The sequence below is a fragment of the Panthera onca genome, chromosome A1, assembly GCF_046562875.1.
Source record: "Panthera onca isolate mPanOnc1 chromosome A1, mPanOnc1 haplotype 2, whole genome shotgun sequence".
NCBI lineage: Eukaryota > Metazoa > Chordata > Mammalia > Carnivora > Felidae > Panthera > Panthera onca.
The window spans coordinates 131099253-131118165 of record NC_138339.1 but is presented as its reverse complement, the minus strand read 5'-3'; the positions used below and the strand labels follow the sequence as shown (position 1 = coordinate 131118165).

The following is an 18913-nucleotide window of genomic DNA, read 5'->3' as shown; positions in this document are numbered from 1 at the left end:
CTTAAAATATTTTTATAAGTTTTCAATGTGGAAAGTTAATTCTAAGTAATATAATCATAATAAATATTCAGAGAGTTTAGATAATGAAAGAAATAACAACGTATGGCTTCATATGGTCATCAAAAATTCTGTGACAAATCTACTTTTATTCCTTCCAAATTACCCCAACAGTCCAGGGGGAACGTGGGCTTGACAAAAACCATTGCTCTTAGACCCAAAACATTCACTTTCTGGATCAATCACATAAGATACTCTTTTGTTCTTAAGTATTGAGAAAATTAGATTAGAAAATCTCCACCTGGACTAATATTTTACCCTAAAAGGGTATTGCAAAGCTAAAAATTTGTGAAATCTTGTATTTGTCTTCAGAAACCAGTCATACCATTTTAACAATGTACATATGTTTAGTATACATTAGGGAGAAAAAAGAATACCCAAATTATGAATTCTACCTTCATACATTCCAACATTTTTTTTTTTAATAAAGCAAACACAGGTTTCAGAGAGATTGTAAACCATGCAACATTATCTTTTATTTATGGGCCTTTATTCCCTCAATCTCTCCATACACAGGCAAAAATACGTATACTATTTAACATATTGGAACTTGCAAATATTGATCATTGCCTAGAGAAGGGAAAATTATCCCTAAAACATGTTTAGCCAGGAGGCCAATTCATCTGCCGACCTCCAAGAACATGGAGATGAACGTGATAGACAGACTGTCCCCCATCTGAACCTTCATTCACCACCATTCGATAACCCTTCTTCAGGCCCAGATCAGCAGCACATTTCTTGCCAACAATCATTAAATGTCCAAGAAGCTGGAAAAGAAAAAAAAAGTTTCTTAAGTATAGGCAATTTACAAGTTTTTGCCATTAAATAACATACTACCAAGTTGAAATATTAAAAGACCACCAAGTTGAAACATACCCGTCTGGACAAATTATTTGGTAACTCTTAGTACTAATACAACCTAATTTACAATTAAAAACCCATTAAGATTAGGTATTTATGCATTACTAATTCCAATAAACAAATCAGAGGTAAATCTCAATTAAAACAATTGTAAAATCATATTCCAAGAGGTATTTAAATGTTCTTAATAAAGCAAGATATATCCTGCTTTCTTGTAATAGGAGGGTATATCAATTGGGATAAGTATGGTTAAGCTATGGTAACAACCACCCCAAATACTGGTTTATAACAAAGATACATTTCCTGTGCTCACTACATGTTCAACACAAGTAGACTAGGCTCTAAATAATACATCTTTTTTCATGTTGAAACCCAGGCTGAAGGAGTAGTTTCTGTATGATCATAGGGGGAAAGGGAAGAGAGAACATGACAAACCAGGTACTAGCTCTTACAGTTTCTATGCAAGACATACCACTTCTGCTTGCATTTGCTGGCCAAATCAAGTCATATGACCAGGCCTGGTATCAATGAGGCAGGAAGTTTTAAAGCACCCGTCAAGGAGAAAAGCCAGTACTTACAAACAATTATACAATCAATCACAAGGAGCATAAGGAGAATATTTAACTGAGGCCTGTATGTCTGGCAAAATGAAATAGTGATTTTTCTTTCCTTTAATAGCATTAATAGAAGAAGACTCACTGAATTTCCCCTATATGACGTAGTGTTTCTTTATTGAGGAAAAATAAGTCTCACCAACTATTCCTCGTTAGGAACCATTTTGTTTAAGAATATTGTGGTGATAGATATTAACTTGAGTTCCTGTGGTCATCATTTCGTAATATACATATATATAAACATTATGTTGTACACCTAAAACTAACAAAACATTATGTGTCAACTATATCTCTATTAAAAAAAAAAAAAACCCTCAAATTATTTATACATTGTACTTCCCTAGTGATTATCTGGTTTATTCCCTCAGTACTGTCCTTAGGAAAATGAAAATGTGACATCACTTTCAGGTCAAAATTTAGTCTCCCAAATTTAAAAAAAAGGTAAGAAAATAAATGGTGTTGGTACATTTACTTACACTTTCATCATCATCTTCTGCTACAGAAATCTGGGATATATGTTTCTTGGGTATCACCAGAAAATGTGTTGGTGCTTGAGGAGAAATGTCATGGAAAGCAAGACACTAGAGATAAGGGGGAAAAAATCAGTTTTAGTATATCATCTTATAGGCTACATTTATTCTTTCACACTAATCCCATGGGAGGCACCGTATTAGATGCTCGGAAATCAGAAGTGTACACAATACATGTGATCCCATGGTCCCTTTCATGGAACTTACAGCCTAATGGGAAGGCTGGCCTTAAAAAAGGATATAATTAAGTTAAAAATCTACCTATTTGTTACAAAGGAAAAGGGTGAAATACATGATTAACATAGAAGAACCTGATTTTGACTGGGTGACTACAGACAACCATGCTGAGGTGGGGAAATTTATGTATGTATGTATGTGTATTTATTTTTGAGAGCAAAAGAGAGACAGACCGACAGAGCCTGAGTGGGGGAAGGACAGAGACAGAGGAAGACACAGAATCCCAAGGAGGCTCCAGGCTCTGTGCTGACAGCTCAGCAGGACTGGAACCCAGGAGCCATGAGATCATGACCTGAGCTGAAGTCACTCAACCAACTGAGCCACCCCAGGCTCTATGAGTTAGGGAAATTCCAAAAGTTAAGTAGAAATTAGGCATGCTAATCCTTGTCTACCTTTCCAGTAGAAACTGCAAACTCTTCCTGCTGAAATCATATTGTCTTCCATCTCTCTCTACCCTCCCAGGCTTTTTCAAAGACCATTCCCTACTGCAATGGTCCTCTCTCCCCTCTCCAACCCCAACTTCTTTTTTTTTTTTTTTTTTTTTTTGATGATGCCTAAATTAGTTTAATCACTCATGAGTTGATTTAGACCCACCAACATTTTTGAACTCTTACTATGTGCTAGGCATAGTGTTAAACACAACACTGGAGATATACTGGATATGGATAAATGAGGTACAGCTCCTGTTGTACAAAGACTTGCAGGCTAGTCCGGTCCAACCCCAACTTCTAACTTAAACTGCTATTCATTCCTCAGCTCCCAGCATATATAAAATTTCTGAAAGAAATCTGATTCCCCTCCCCAACGTCCCTAAGTTAGAAGCCCTGATTGTGCAATTTCCTGTTTTTTTTTCCTTTACTGCAGTGATCAGCTTTGTAATTATGTATTTGTCTGATATTTGACTAAGACCTATTTACTCAACTATTTAAGTAATATTCTATTCTTTCATTGACACAAGGAGAATAGTTAGCATTTAGACAAATTACATACCACATGAATATTTTTGTATCTCTTGTTCTGTAATGAAGGCGGAAGCTACTTAATAGAACCTAACCCTACTCCAGTGTCTCAGGAGTATTTCTACTTAGTACTCCACACAAAATGCTGTATCATTTAGATTGTTTCATGCAGTTATACTTCTTGGGGCGTAGGTGGTTCAAAAGTCAATATTTCAATAATTTATAAAAAGCAAGTGAAAGTACTTAAAAAGACGCACTTTTTAGAACAAAATAACTTTCCTCCTAGTGACAAAGGTATCCAAATAAAATCACCTAAAGGAATCTAATTAAATCTTGGATAACATTTGAATCTAAGAATGCCATAGGAGCATCAGAAGAATGTTTCCCTTATATTCTATATTTCTTAAAGTTAATTTAACAGAAAGTTACAAAAGTATTTGTCTAAATCATCCAACCTCCTGCCCAGCTTTGACTCAGATCCAAACTCATAAATACAACTGCTTACTAAATATTTTATACAAGATGTCACATCAACTCGGACTTTCTAAAACAGAATTTCACCTACGGTGAAGTCAACAAAAACTACATGCTCAGCCCCTTGGCAGAAAAACTGCTTCCTGTCAAACAAGAAAGGAACCATTGCTACCGCGCGGGGTCAAAGGAAAGCAAATCCCAGAACCCACTCATCTCAGGGGTGGGGGTGGGGTTGACTGGCTGGCCCTCGCGGAAGCTGACCTTCGACCCCCGCACGCCCCCCGCCACCCCGGTGCACCCGGCCCCAGGCTGTCTGCGCAACGCGGCGCTGAGAGGCACCCGGGAAAGCCCAGGCGGACCCGCTGTGCGCGGGAGATCGCGGAGATTGGGCCCGAGTCAGGGCGCGATCGGATTTCTCCCTGTCAGGCAGAGCGCTGGAGAGATTGTAAGATTCCTGACACCGGCGAGGTCCGAGGCAGCCGCGGAGCCGGCGGGAGCCCACGCCGAGTAGCCAGCGCGTCCCCAACACGCGCCCAGACCTCACGGTGCGGGCCCCGCGGGCGCCGGGCGGCCTGACCCGCGCCCCGGGCTGATAACGCGTAACCGGAGCGCCGGCACGCGCCGGCAGGCCGCCTCGGAGTGGCCGCGGCCCTGCCCGCTGGCTGGGGGCCCGCGGCAGAGGCCGCGCGGGGCGACCGGGTCCCTTCCCTTCGTGGCGCCGCCCGACCCTTCCCTCGACGGGAAACCCGCGTGTCCACGGGCGACTGGCCTGCCTCTGCCCGCCAGCGAGGCGACGCCCGGTCTCTACCTGGTCATCCTCAAAAATGATTTTGGCTGGGATTTCCTTGCGAATGATCTTTCCGAAGATCGTGTCGCCACCAGGCCGGGCGGCCTGAGCCTTGGCGATCTCATCAGCCATCTCGGCCTCTCTCCCGCGCGGCCGCCCCAAGGAGAAGCTCCGGAGGAGGGAGGAGCCGGGGCAGCGGGCAGAGGGCGGGAGTGCGCGGCCAAGCCTGCGCGGGGACCGCTGCTCGGGCTCCCGAGCAGGTCCGGCGCGTGCGCACTGGCGACCTGAGCTGTGGGGTGCAGCGAGCGCGCGGGAGCCTGCAAGAACCGCCCGACTAGACCCGGCGGAAGGGAGGTTCCTGTTCGGAGGCTCTAGGGAGCCACATCGAGGTCATTTTTCTTTCTTCTTTTAGTGTGTCTTGGGGAGTGGAGTTACTGTATACGCCCTTCTTCCCTTGCTTTATGGGCACTTGTAGGAAAAATTAGGTACTGTAACTGAAAAGATTTGATAATCCAAGCATGTTTGCTGTATGAGACACTGTACCACGTAATTTCTCAGCCACAGAAAGTCTTGGCTCCAGTAAGTAAGCCCTCCTTGCGTCAGTTTTTTTCTCCCTCTAGCAGTGGTTCGCACAACATGTTAAAAATCACTTGAGGAACTTTTGAAAAATCCTCTTGAATCTGGCCTCACTCCAGATCAATTAAATCAGACTCCCAAGTTGGGACCCAGGCATCAGTAGTTTGTAATCCTCCCAGGACTCTACAAAAACTTTTTCCCAGAAGTAATCAACATAATGTAAGATGCCCCACCTTAAAGGAACAATACCTTTCTTAATTTGACATACCCCTTCAAATCTTTGCTGCCTTTTAAAAGTTTTGTTTATTCTGTGTCCACCCTCACATATTTTTTTTAAACCCATTTCCCTCTTGCAATGTCACTAAAGAAGTCCCACTTATAAAATTCTGTTGGCATTTACAATTCTCATCATACTAGACCTCTTGGTATCATTTGCTACTGTTGACCATTTCCTCTTTTCAGGTATAGATTTCACTCTCCTAGTCTTCTCTTCGTTCTCTGGATGCTATTTCTCCTTCACAGTAAGCCTCCAGTTCCAGACTTCTCAATGGGTTCCGTTCTTAGCCTTCTTCTCTAGCTAATATTTAATTTCTACATATCGTTATTAAGAAAAATTAACTATAGCTCCAGGACTACTTATGTGATTATACTTTACCAGTTTGTATTGCTTTGTCCACTACCAATAAAAATTACTGATAGTAGATCCTTCGAATCTCAAGTGTCCCATTTGCTACTTTTGCTATCAACAACATTATTGGGGCAATTGGCAAAATCTAAGTAATGCCTATAAATTGGATAGTAATTTTGAAAGTTATGTTAATTTCCTCACATAACCACAGCAAAATTATCAAAATTAGTTGATATGGGATGGGGTCTTATAATTCAGGTTTCTAAGTGATGTATTTGCTGCTGGCCCTGGAATCATACTTTGAGACCCACTGATGTAAGAGACTGACCTTTTGGTAGAAATAAAAAAACACTGAAGTATTTAGGCGTATAGGGCTATCATGTCCGCAGCTCGGTTTCAAACAGTAAAGAAATGAAGAAAAATGATCATATATAGAGACCTAGAAAAGGATAACACCATTTGTAGTAAAATGTGAACATTTGGGGAATCCAAGTGAGACATGCAAATCCTGTTATTCTTGAAACTTTCCTGTAAGACTGAAATTGTCAAAGTAGAAAGTTAAAAAGAGATATATACTGGTTTGGATAATAAATATGGTCATCTTTCACTCAGATTTTACCATATACAGAATAATGATTCTCCAGTATGTATCTCCTGACCTACCTTACCTCTTAATTCCAGATTGGTCTATAGTATATATTACTGCCTACTCACTATCTTAATATGGATGTCTGTCAGGCACTTCAAATTTATATTTTTACTCTTTGCACAGTAAACAAACACACAAAACTCCTCTTGGCAGCATTCTACATCTACTATAATACCATTCATCAAATTGCTCAAGTCAAAAGCCTTGAAATCATCCATAACTCTTCTTTCTCATATTTGCAGTATATATCATACATCTAATCGCTCCTCACCTCTTCTACTACATCACCCTGATCCAAGCCATTATCATATCTTGCCTGGAGTACATTGAGAGCCTCCTAGCTAGCCTCTCTGCTTCCTCTGTAGTAGTTTGCCATTCAGCACAGAAAGAAATTTTTATAAAATACCAATCATGATGTCATTCTCCTGCTGGCAAGGCATTTCATCAGAATTAAATCTGAAATACTGGCCTTGACACATTAGGTTCTTATGCAATCAGGCCCATGGCTACTTCTTCATTTCCTTCCATTTCAACCTTATTAACTAGCTTTACCCCAACTGGGTGTGGTAGGCAGAAGATGTCCTTGCCCTAATCTCTGGAGCCTATGAATATGTTACTTTACGTGGTAAAAGGGATTTCCAAATGTCATTAAATTAAGGATCTCGCAGTAGAAGAGATTGCCTGGATTGTCCAGGTGGGCCCAGTATAATCACAGGGACCTTTATAAGTGAAAAAGAGACACAGGAAAGAGAGGAGATATGATGATGGAAATAGAGGTGACAGTCAAAGATTGAAGATTCTCTCCTGTTGGCTTTGAAGATGGAAGGGACCACAAACAGGTAGCATTCCAGAAGTCACAAATCTGAGTTTCACTGGGCTAAAATCATGGTGTTAGCAGGGCTGCATTCCTTCTAGAGTCTCTAGAGAAGAACAGTTCCCTTTCCTTACCTTCTAGAGGGTACCGGCATTTCTTGGCTTGAGGCCTTTTCCTCTATCTTCAGAGCCAACAGCAGAGTATCTTCAAACCTCTCCCTGTCTCTCCTTCCTTTTTCCACTTCTAAGGATCCTTGTGATTACATTGGGCCCACCAGACAATCCAGGATAATTTTCTCATTTCAAAAGCCTTAACTTAATCACATCTGTAAAGTACCTTTTGTCATATAAGGTAACATCTTCAAAAGTTCCTAGGATTTAAACAGTATACCTTTTGGAGTCCTTCATTCTGCCTACTGTATAACTGCATGAACTTATGTGAGGAACAAGTTGGAATTTCTTGTTCAGTTCTGGGTCCCATACTTTGAGATGTTACCAAACTCATACTCCTAGAATAACCAATATAGTCACCTCATTTATGGAACAGCTGAACAAACCATACAGATTTATCTAAGAGAAGCTTCAGTACTGAACCGATTAGGGCACTATGGGAACTGTATTTTCAAGTATTGGCAGGTGAGGGGATTTGCTTAACTGAATACAGGACCCTAGTTAGCCAGAAATTATAACAATAAATTACGAATTTTCAGGAAACTGTGCTATGATTCTAAACTGGAAATAAAGAAAAGCATGTTTCAATCATTCTTTACAAATCAGAAGGCAGAATCATGTAGTGTCATTAGATCATCTATTGTTTCCTGGATATTTTTCCTGTTTCCAGTATATTTGGTTTAATTGCTTGGTTACGTTAAACACTCATCTGCAGATCTAAGGAATTATAATTTTAAAAAATCAACTATTATCTTGCTAGTCTCATGATGACTTGCAGTATTCTTTAAAATGACGTATATCACAGAGAAGGAAAAAGGTCAAGATCCACTGCTTCAAATCTTTCATTCCTAATAAAAAGTCGGTTTTAACTAAACGTTAACCTGAAAGGCTGTGAGGTAGGGAAGGGAAACAGCGATTATGCAGTGGGGGAAAGGTTTAGATTTTTCTTGAAGCTTGCAAGGTCCTAAGTTAAAATGTACTTAAATAACATTTCCGACCTCTTGACCAGCAAAACCAAGGAGTAGAGTAAGCCAAGCAGAATGTGTCGAGGGTAAGACTGGATTTTCAGGTGCAACATAGGGTTTGGTATCCAGACCTCTATTTACTAGCCGTATGGTCTTGATTAAGTAACTCTATCTCACCTTTATGGGGAATTAATTTAGACAAGCGCTTTGGGGCATCAGCATTGCAATCAACAGCCGCTGTAGTAGGGTTTGGCCCTTATTTACGCACACTTTCGCAACTAGGAAACGTTAACATAAGTGTTCTTTAATAGATAACTCCAACCCCCAAACAACAGGTATAACCTATCGGTCCACAAACCATCCACTAAACGTAACCGACTCTCTGCGAGACCGGAAGTGACTCTGCCCCTAACTAACATGGCGTCCAGGTAATTTCCGTTCTCCTTTCTCCAGTAATTGAGCTCGGCACTTTCTCGCGGTTTTACCAGACTGCTGGAGTTTAGCAAACTGTCTTCCAGGGTCCTCTGTGGGGGCGGGTTACTAAGGGGATTCTGCGCAGTGATTGGTTGCGGCACGATAGGAACGTGACTTCAGGTAGTTGGATAGTCCAAGCCAGGCAGTGATTGGTTGTCGAGAGGCGGGGCGACTCGACCACTGAAGAAGTAGCCGCTGCGGCGCGGAGAGCCATGGGTCAGGCGGCCAAGGTGACAGGGTCCGGGGAGGGCATGGGTACGATAGCGACGGGGAGGGAAAGCGGCGGCCTTGCGAAGCTTGTCTGTAACTTCAGTAGATATGGGTTTAGGATCCTTCACGGAGGATGTGAACGTTGCCCCTGTGGAGCCCGGTGACCAACTCCGAAAGGGCCGTCGAGGTTTTGTGCTGGTGCGGAGGGAGGGCAACACCAGTGCTTCCTCCCTCTTTTTCTGGGGTGCCAAAGTATGTGTTTCTAAGCCATGCAAGGCTGCACTTGAGTTCTGCCCCTGTTTCATCCCCACACTGAACGTTTGTCTGAGGGACCACTTTTACATCCTTGAAAGGTGGACGAAACGCCAAATGCACTCCTGCGCCACAACTATCCGATGAGATGAAAAGTTCAGTCAGATAACCGGAAAGTACACTGAAGTCTGGGAGCCAAAGAAACCGAGGACCCTCAGAATCACTTGTCAAAAATTAACAACTGAGGAGCCCGCAGAGTCCTGTGAGACCTGAGTGCTCTGAATGAGCTTGGGAAGTGATGGGCCCACCAGGCACTTCGCTGAAGTCTCAGATTCATTTCTCATTAAAATGATAAAGGTTCCTGGCTGGGGCACACTTCTCAAGACTAGCCATTCCTAACCTTAAATTAGAGCGTGACCTGTTGGGGCCTGTCACTGTTGCTGCAGTATAAGCCTGGAAAGGTGTAGTGAGGAAAAGCACTGCTAATGGTTGGTCAACGTCAACAATAAGGAACAAACAAGCGGTGCCTCGTGTTTTAGTGAATTTGGTGTTCCTACTACATTTTAGTATATGTCACAGCACCAATAGAAACAATTTTAAAGAATTATTCAAATGATTTATTGCGTATCCATTATAGCTATCAGTAATACCTTCAAGCCAGCATTTAGCCCTGTACAGTGTCTAGGCATAGTGGATGTAAAATAAACAGACTATCTTTGCTTCGTAGAGAAATCTAGCAGATAGGAAGATTTCGAATGGAAAATACAGTGTATTTTGTGAGATTACTGGCATTTAACCTCTAGAGGGACGCAAAAAAATACATCTCATAGAAGTATAAGTTGAGTCCTGAAGTTTGATTAGAAATTTGCTAGGAGGGAAAAAAAAATTGATAGGTGAAAAGAGAAAAGAATATTCCAGAAAGAGGAAGTACTATATGGAAAGTTATTGAAGTGGGAAGTTGCTTGAAAAACTTTAATACAAAATAAGTTAAATAGGATTCATTCCAAAAACACTTTTGGGAAGATCTACCATGTATAGAAGGTACTTATGGTAAGTGTGAAGAATACAAAAGTGACCAAGAAGTCTTTGAGGAAGTATGGGACCACAGCAAGTAAGCATTTGATTGATATACAGTGTTGGAGGTACCCAGTGCTGTGGCTGTCCCTCAGGAACATATAACCCAGACATATAAAGGACAGGTAAGTAATGATCTAAAGAGAAACCCAGGGGTGCCTGGGCGGCTCATTCGGTTAGGCATTTGACTTTGGCTCAGGTCATTATTTCTTCGTTCGGGAGTTCAAGCCCTGCATGGGGCTGTCTGCTGTCAGCACCGAGCCCACTCTGGATCCTCTGTCTTTGTCTCTCAAAAACAAACATTAAAAAAATTTTAAAGGAAACCTGGTTCTGAAAATTTCCTATATACTCTTAATATTAATCCATTATAAGAAAATTGAGACAAAGGCTGACTAACTTGTCCAAGCTTAAAATGTCAATGTCCTATTCCAACTGATCTGCCTGTAAAAAAAATCCACTTCCCATATATGCTACCTAAATTATCTAATATAAACAAATGAGGAAGAGAACATAATCTGTAACTTAGTTTTCTTCCTTTTAATAAAAAAAATTTTTAATATGAAATTTATTGTCAAATTGGATTCCATACAACACCCAGTGTTCATCCCAACGGGTGTCCTCCTCAATGCCTATCACCCACTTTTCCTTCCCTCCCACCCCCCATCAACCCTCTGTTTATTCTCAGTTTTTAGGATCCACGTAAGAGTGAAAATATATGGTATCTGTCTTTCTCTGTATGACTGATTTCACTTAGCATAACACTCTCCAGTTCCATCCTTGTTGCTACAAAGGGCCATATTTCATTCTTTGTTATTGCCAGGTAGTATTCCATTGTGTTTATAAACCACAATTTCTTTATCCATTCATCAGTTGATGGACATTTAGGCTCTTTCCATAATTTGGCTATTGTTGAAAGTGCTGCTATAAACATTGGGGTACAAGTGCCTCTATGCATCAGTACTCCTGTATCCCTTGGGTAAATTCCTAGCAGTGCTATTGCTGGGTCATAAGGTAGATCTATTCTTAATTTTTTGAAGAACCTCCACACTGTTTTCCAGAGTCTTGCACCAGTTTGCATTCCCACCGACAGGGCAAGAGGGTTCCCGTTTCTCCACATCCTCTCCAGCATCTATAGTCTCCTGATTTGTTCATTTTAGCCACTCTGACTGGCATGAGGTAATATCTCAGTGTGGTTTTGATTTGTATTTCCCTGATGAGTGACGTTGAGCATCTTTTCATGTGCCTGTTGGCCATCTGGATGTCTTCCTTAGAGAAGTGTCTATTCATGTCTTCTACCCGTTTCTTCACTGGATTATTTGTTTTTCAGGTGTGGAGTTTGGTGAGTTCTTAATAGATTTTGGAAACTAGCCCTTTGTCCGATATGTCATTTGCAAATATCTTTTCCCATTCTGTCGGTTGCCATTTAGTTTTGTTGATGGTTTCCTCTGCAGTGCAGAAGCTTTTTATCTTCATGAGGTCCCAATAGTTCATTTTTGCTTTTAATTCCCTTGCCTTTGGAGATGTGTCGAGTAAGAAATTGCTGTGGCTGAGGTCAGAGAGGTCTTTTCCTGCTTTCTCCTCTAGAGTTTTGATGGTTTCCTGTCTCACATTCAGGTCCTTCATCCATTTTGAGTTTATTTTTGTGAATGGTGTGAGAAAGTGGTCTAGTTTCATTCTTCTGCATGTTGCTGTCCAGTTCTCCCAGCACCATTTGTTAAAGAGACTGTCTTTTTTCCATTGGGTATTCTTTCCTGCTTTGTCAAAGATGGGTTGGCCATACGTTTGTGGGTCCAATTCTGTAGTCTCTATTTATTCCATTGGTCTGTATGTCTGTTTTTGTGCCAGTACCATGCTGTCTTGATGATTACAGCTTTGTAGTAGAGGCTAAAGTGTGGGATTGTGATGCCTCCTGCTTTGGTCTTCTTCTTCAGTATTTACTTTGGCTATTTGAGGCCTTTTGTGGTTCCATACAAATTTTAGGATTGCTTGTTCTAGCTTCGAGAAGAATGCTGGTGCAATTTTGATTGGGATTGCATTGAATGTGTAGATTGCTTTGGGTGGTGTTGACATTTTAACAATATTTATTCTTCCAATCCATGAACACGGTATGTTTTCCCATTTCTTTATATCTTCTTCAATTTCCTTCATCAGCTTTCTATAGTTTTCAGCATACAGGTCTTTTACATCTTTGGTTAGATTTATCCCTAGGTATTTTATGCTTCTTGGTGCAATTGTGAATGGGATCAGTTTCTTTATTTGTCTTTCTTTTGCTTCATTATTAGTGTATAAAAATGCAACTGATTTCTGTACATTAATTTTGTATCCTGTGACGTTGCTGAATTCATTATCAGTTCTAGCAGACTTTTGGTGGAGTCTTTTGGGTTTTCTATGTATACTATCATGTCATCTGCAAAAAGTGAAAGCTTGACTTCATCTTTGCCAATTTTGATGCCTTTGATTTCCTTTTGTTGTCTGATTGCTGATGCTAGCACTTCAACACTATGTTAAACAACAGCAGTGAGAGTGGACATCCCAGTCCTCTTCCTGATCTCAGGGGGAAAGCTCTCAGTTTTTCCCCACTGAGGATGATATTAGCTGTAGGCTTTTCATAAATGGCTTTTATGATGTTTAAATATGTTCCTTCTATTCTGACTTTCTCGAGGGTTTTTATTCAGAAAGGATGCTGAATTTTGTCAAATGCTTTTTCTCCATCAATTGACAGGATCATATGGTTCTTTTCTTTTATTAATGTGATGTATCACATTGATTGATTTGCAAATATTGAACCAGCCCTGCAGCCCAGGAATGAATCCCACTGGATCATGGTGAATAATTCTTTTTTTATGCTGTTGAATTCTATTTGCTAGTATCTTTTTGAGAATTTTTGCATCCACATTCATCAGGGATATTGGCCTGTAGCTTTCTTTTTTTGCTGGGTCTCTGTCTGGTTTGGAATCAAAGTAATGGTGGCTTCATAGAATGAGTCTGGAAGTTTTCCTTCCCTTTCTATTTTTTAGAACAGCTTGGGAAGTATAGGTATTATTTCTGCTCTAAATGTCTGGTAGAATTCCCCAGGGAAGCCATCTGGTCCTGGACTATTTGTTGGGAGATTTTTGATAAGTGGTTCAATTTCTTCACTGGTTATGGGTCTGTTCAAGTTTTCTATTTCTTCCTGTTTGAGTTTTGGAAGTGGGTGGGTGCTTAGAAATTTGTCCCATTTCTTCCAGGTTGTCCAGTTTGTTGGCATATAATTTTTCATAGTATTCCTTGATAATTGCTTGTATTTCTGAGGGACTGGTTGTAATAATTCCATTTTCATTCATGATTTTATGTATTTGGGTCATCTCCTTTTTTCTTTTTGAGAAACCTGGCTAGAGGTTTATTGATTTTGTTTATTTTTTCAAAAAACCAACTCTTGGTTTCATTGATCTGCTCTACAGTTTTTTTAGATTCCATACCGTTTATTTCTGCTCTGATCTTTATTATTTCTCTTCTTCTGCTGGGTTTGGGGTGTCTTTGCTGTTCTGCTTCTATTTCCTTTAGGTGCGCTGTTAGATTTTGCATTTGGTATTTTTCTTGTTTCTTGAGATAGGCCTGGATTGCAATGTATTTTCCTCTCAGGATTGCCTTAGCTGCATCCCAAAGCGTTTGGATTGTTGTATTTTCATTTTCATTTGTTTCCATATATTTTTTAATTTCTTCTCTAATTTCCTGGTTGACCCATTCCTTCTTTAGTAGGGTGTTCTTTAACCTCCATGCTTTTGGAGGTTTTCCAGTTTTTTTCCTGTGGTTGATTTCAAGCTTCATGGCACTGTGGTCTGAAAGTGTGCATGGTATGATCTCAATTCTTTCATACTTATGAAGGGCTGTTTTGTGACCCAGTATGTGATCTATCTTGGAGAATGTTCCATGTGCACTCGAGAAGAAAGTATATTCTGTTGCTTTTGGATGCAGAGTTCTAAATGTATCTGTCAAGTCCATCTGATCCAATGTATCATTCAGGGCCCTTGTTTCTTTATTGATCTTGTGTCTAGATGTTGTATCCATTGTTGTAAGTGGGGTATTAAAGTCCCCTGCAGTGACCACATTCTTATCAATAAGGTTGCTTATGTTTGTGATTAATCGTTTTATATATTTGGGGGCTCCCGTATTCAGCACATAGACATGTATAATTGTTAGCTCTTCCTGATGGATAGACCCTGTGATTGTTATATAATGCCCTTCTTCATCTCTTGTTTCAGCCTTTAACTTAAAGTCGAGTTTGTCTGATATAAGTATGGCTACTCCAGCTTTCTTTTGACTTCCAATAGCATGATAGATAGTTCTACATCCCCTCACTTTCAATCTGAAGGTGACCTCAGGTCTCAAATTAGTCTCTTGTAGACAGCAAATAGATGGGTCTTGGTTTTGTTTTGTTTTTTACCCATTCTGATACCCTATGTCTTTTGGTTGGAACATTTAGTCCATTTACATTCAGTGTTATTATTGAAAGATACGGGGTTTAGAATCATTGTGATGTCTGTAGGTTTCATGCTTGTAGTGATGTCTCTGGTACTTTGTGGTCCTTGCAACATTTCACTCGCAGAATCCCCCTTAGGATCTCTTGTAGGGCTGGTTTAGTGATGATGAATTCCTTCAGTTTTTGTTGTTTGGGGAAACCTTTATCTCTCCTTCTATTCTGAATGACAGACTTGCTGGATAAAGGAATGTTGACTGCATATTTTTTCTGTTCATCACGTTGAAGATTTCCTGCCATTCCTTTCTGACCTGCCAAGTTTCACTACATAGTTCTGCTACTATTCTTATGTGTCTACCTTTGTAAGTTAGAGCATGTTCAACCCTAGCTGCTTTCAGAATTTTCTGTTTATCCTTGTATTTTGTCAGTTTCACTATGATAGGTTGTGCAGAAGATCGTTTCAAATTACATCTGGAGGGAGTTCTCTGTGCCTCTTGGATTTCAATGCCTTTTTCCTTCCTCAGATCAAGGAAGTTCTCAGCTATGATTTGTTCAAGTACAGCTTCAGCCCCTTTCTCTCTCTCTTCTTCTTCTGGAATTCCTATGGTATGGATATTGTTCCATTTGATTGCATCACTTAGTTCTCTAATTCTCCCCTCATACTCCTGGATTTTTTTTATCTCTCTTTTTCTCAGCCTCCTCTTTTTCTATAATTTTATCTTCTAATTCACCTATTCTCTCCTCTGCCTCTTCAATCCGTGCTATGGCTGCCTCCATTTTGTTTTGCACCTCATTTATAGCATTTTTTACCTCCTCATGACTATTTGTTAGTCCCTTGATCTCTGTAGCAATAGATTCTCTGCTGTCCTCTATGCCTTTTTCAAGCCCAGTGATTAATTTTATTACTGTTATTCTAAATTCTTGTTCCGTTATATTGCTTAAATCTTTTTTGATCAATTCGTTAGTTGTCGCTACTTCCTGGAGTTTCTTTTGAGGAGAATTCTTCCATTTCATCATTTTGGGTAGTCCCTGTCGTAGCTCCAAACTGCAGGGCACTTCTTTGCTCTCCGGAGTAACTTGTGTTGGTGGGCAGGGCTGCAGTCAGACCCGATGTCTGCCCCCAGCCTACCGCTGGGGCCACAGTCAGACTTGTGTGTACCTTATCTTCCCCTCTCCCAGAGGCAGGACTCACTGTGGAGTGGTGTGGCCCCTGTCTGGGCTTCTTGCACACTGCCAGGCTTGTGGTGCTGCTTCGATGGTATCTGGCCAAGGGCGTTTTAGCCGGGGTGGATCCGCAAGGTGCACAGGGGTGGGAGGGGTAGGCTTAGCTAGCTTTGCCTTTGGTGGTCTCCTGTGGGAGGGGCCCTGCAGCACCGGAGTGATGGATCCACAGAAGCACAGCACTGGGCATTTGCGGGGTGCAAGCAAGTGCGGTGACAGGAACTGGTTCCCTTTGGAATATCAGCTGGGGAATGGGAGTATTGATGACATTTTCTTTTCCTTACACTAGTTCCTTTAAGTTTTCATTTAAAGTCTAGTTAACATACAATATAATATTAGGTATACAGTTATACAGGTAATACCTGTAATACAGGTATTACAACACCTGGTGCTCATCATAAGTGCCCTCCTGAATCCCCCTCACCTACATAGTCCATCCCCCTGCACCACCACCTCCCCACTGGTAACCATCAGTTTGTCCTGTATAGTTTAGGGTCTGTTTCTTGGTTTGCTTCTCTCCGTTTCTTTTTTCCCTTTGCTCATTTATTTTGTTTCTTAAATTCCACCCATGAGTGAAATCATATGGTATTTGTCTTTCTCTGACTGACTTATTTCACTTAGCATAATACTCTCAAGTTCCATCCATGTCATTGCAGATGGTAAGATTTCATTCTTTTTGATGGCTGAGTAGTATTACATTTTGTATATATATTTACCACATCTTCTTTATCCATTCATCACTTGAACACTTGAACTGTTGCCATAATTTTGATATTGTAAATATTGCTACTATAAACATCAGGATGCATATAACCCTTTAAATTAGTATTTTCATATTCTTTGAGTAAATACCTAGTAGTGCAATTGCTGGATCATAGGGCAGTTCTATTTTTAACTTTCTGAGAAACCTCCATAAAGTTCTCAAGAGTAGTTGCACCGGTTTGCATTCCCACAGCACTGCAAGAGGGTTCCCCTTTCACCACATCCTCACCAATACCTGTTATTTCTTGTGTTTTTGAGTTTAGCCATTCTGATAAGTGTGAGGGCATATCTTGTTGTGGTTTTGATTTGTATTTTCCTGATGATGAGTGACGTTAAGCGCCTTCATTTGTCTGTTAGTGATCTGTATGCCTTTTGGAAATGTCTATTTATGTCTTCTGCCCCTTTTTAATTGGATTATTCATCTTTTGAGTATTGAGTTTTATAAAGTTCTTTGTATGTTTTAGATATTAACCCTTTATCAGATATGTCATTTGCAAATATCTTCTCCCATCCTGGAGGTTGCCTTTTAGTTTTGTGGATGACTTCCTTTGCTGTGCAGAAGCCTTTTATTTTGATGTAGTCCCAATAGTTTATTTTTGCTTTTGTTTCCCTTGCCTCAATAGACATACCTAGTTTGAAGTTGCAATGGACAATGTCAAATAGGATTTTTATGGTTTCATATCTAACATTTAAGTCTTGAATCTATTTTGAATTTATTTTTGTGTATACTAGTTCTTAAATTAGGGACACTGGCTTTTTTATTAATGACATTACTTTCTTTTTTCCCTAAACAGCATGTAAAATTTACTTAACTTTACATTTCCCTCAATCCCATGCAACTTGTCTTCCACCACTCTTGTAATATTAAACTGCCTAGGTTTCTATGATACTCAATTACCTTTAAAGTCCATATTTCTACAAACAGTCTTTTCAAGGCAGTCTCAGCTTTTACTGTCACAACTTCAAAATTCTTTCAGACTCTACACATCTCGATTTCAAAGCCACTTCCATATTTTTAGGTACTTGTTATAGTGGTACCCGATTTCCCAGTATTAAAATCTGTTTTAGTTTCCTATGGCTAGGTGGCTTAAGGCAACAGAAGTGTATTGTCTCATAGTTCTGGAGGCTAGAAATGAAATGAAATGAAGATGAGAATGTAAAGAAATGAAAGTGCCAGGAGAGCCATGCTCCCTCTGAAACTGGGTAGAGTCTCCCCAGCTTCTGATGGTGGCTGTCAATCTTTGATGTTCGTTGGCTTGTTGGCTTGCTCTTACCTCACTCTAATGTTTGTCTCCATCTTCATATGGCAGTCTGTGTGTGTCTCTGTGTTCACATGGCATTTTCCTCTTAAGGATACCAGTTATATTGTATCCATTAAAGTGGAGTCCACTTTAATGACCTCATCTTAATGATATCTTTAATGATCCTATTTCCAAATAAAGTCACATTTATAAGTACTAGGGACTAGGACTTCAACATGTCCTTTGGGGGAAGCACAGTTCGTGCTATAACGGTATGGATTATTTGCCTATTCATGAATTGATAGAAAATTGACTTGTTTCTACTTTTTTGACTATTGTGAATAATGGTACTGTAATCGTTCATGTGTAAGTTTTTACATAAGGGTATGTTTTCATTTCTCTTGGATATATACCTAAGCATGGAATTACTAGAAAATGTGATAACTTTATGTTCAACTTTTTGGGCAGCTGCCCAACTATTTCCCAGACAGCTGCACCATTTTACATTCGTACCAACAATGTATGAGTTCTAATTTTTGCACATTCTTGCAATGCTTGTTACTGATTTTCTTTTTCGTTACAGCCATTCTGCTGGGGTTAAGTGTATTTCACTGAGATTTACATTTATATTTCCCAGATGCCAGATTATGTTAAGCATCTTTTCATGGTCTTAATGACCATTTGTCTATCTTTAGAGAAATGTCTGTTCATATCCTTTGTCTGTGTTTTTATTGTTGAGTTGTGAGAGTTCTTTTTATGTTCTAGATACTGTCCCCTTACCAGATATATGGTTGGTAAATATTTTCTTCCAATGTGTGCTTGCCTTTACTCTTTTTTGATAAAGTCCTTTCCCTTTCTCTTTTAAAAAAAATTTTTTTTTTTAGTTTTTATGAAGGTGATCA

The 18913-nt window shown here is 40.1% G+C and overlaps 2 protein-coding genes across 4 annotated transcripts in view; one reads left to right on the top strand and one right to left on the bottom strand.

Annotated features, from left to right (window-relative positions):
• Positions 1–453: 453 nt before the first annotated feature.
• Positions 454–4770, bottom strand: HINT1 (histidine triad nucleotide binding protein 1). The gene is made up of 3 exons (XM_060637887.2): positions 4541–4770; positions 2009–2113; positions 454–824 (listed from the first exon to the last, which is right to left on the bottom strand). The coding sequence occupies exons 1-3, from the start codon at positions 4649–4651 to the stop codon at positions 660–662; spliced, it is 381 nt and encodes a 126-aa protein (XP_060493870.1). The 5' UTR covers positions 4652–4770; the 3' UTR covers positions 454–659.
• Positions 4771–8841: 4071 nt separating this feature from the next.
• The window catches only part of LYRM7 (LYR motif containing 7), a 63704-nt gene continuing 53632 nt past the window's right edge, over positions 8842–18913 (top strand). For 2 of the 3 annotated variants that reach the window (XM_060637886.2, XM_078451298.2), the window contains exon 1: positions 8842–9025. In XM_060637886.2, the coding sequence (XP_060493869.1) occupies positions 9008–9025 (18 nt within the window). In that variant the 5' untranslated portion in view covers positions 8842–9007. The remainder of the gene's footprint in view (positions 9026–18913) is intronic. The other variant, XM_060637884.3, reaches the window with a different exon arrangement.

Bases quoted from the DNA above. Each gene is read 5' to 3' on its own strand.
- HINT1 (XM_060637887.2), bottom strand. From the start codon at position 4,651: ATGGCTGATGAGATCGCCAAGGCTCAGGCCGCCCGGCCTGGTGGCGAC. The intron at 2,114-4,540 runs GTAGAGACCGGG...CCTTATCTCTAG, and splicing joins TCATTTTTGAGGATGACCAG to TGTCTTGCTTTCCATGACAT. The intron at 825-2,008 runs GTAAGTAAATGT...TTTCTTTTCCAG, and splicing joins CAGAAGATGATGATGAAAGT to CTTCTTGGACATTTAATGAT.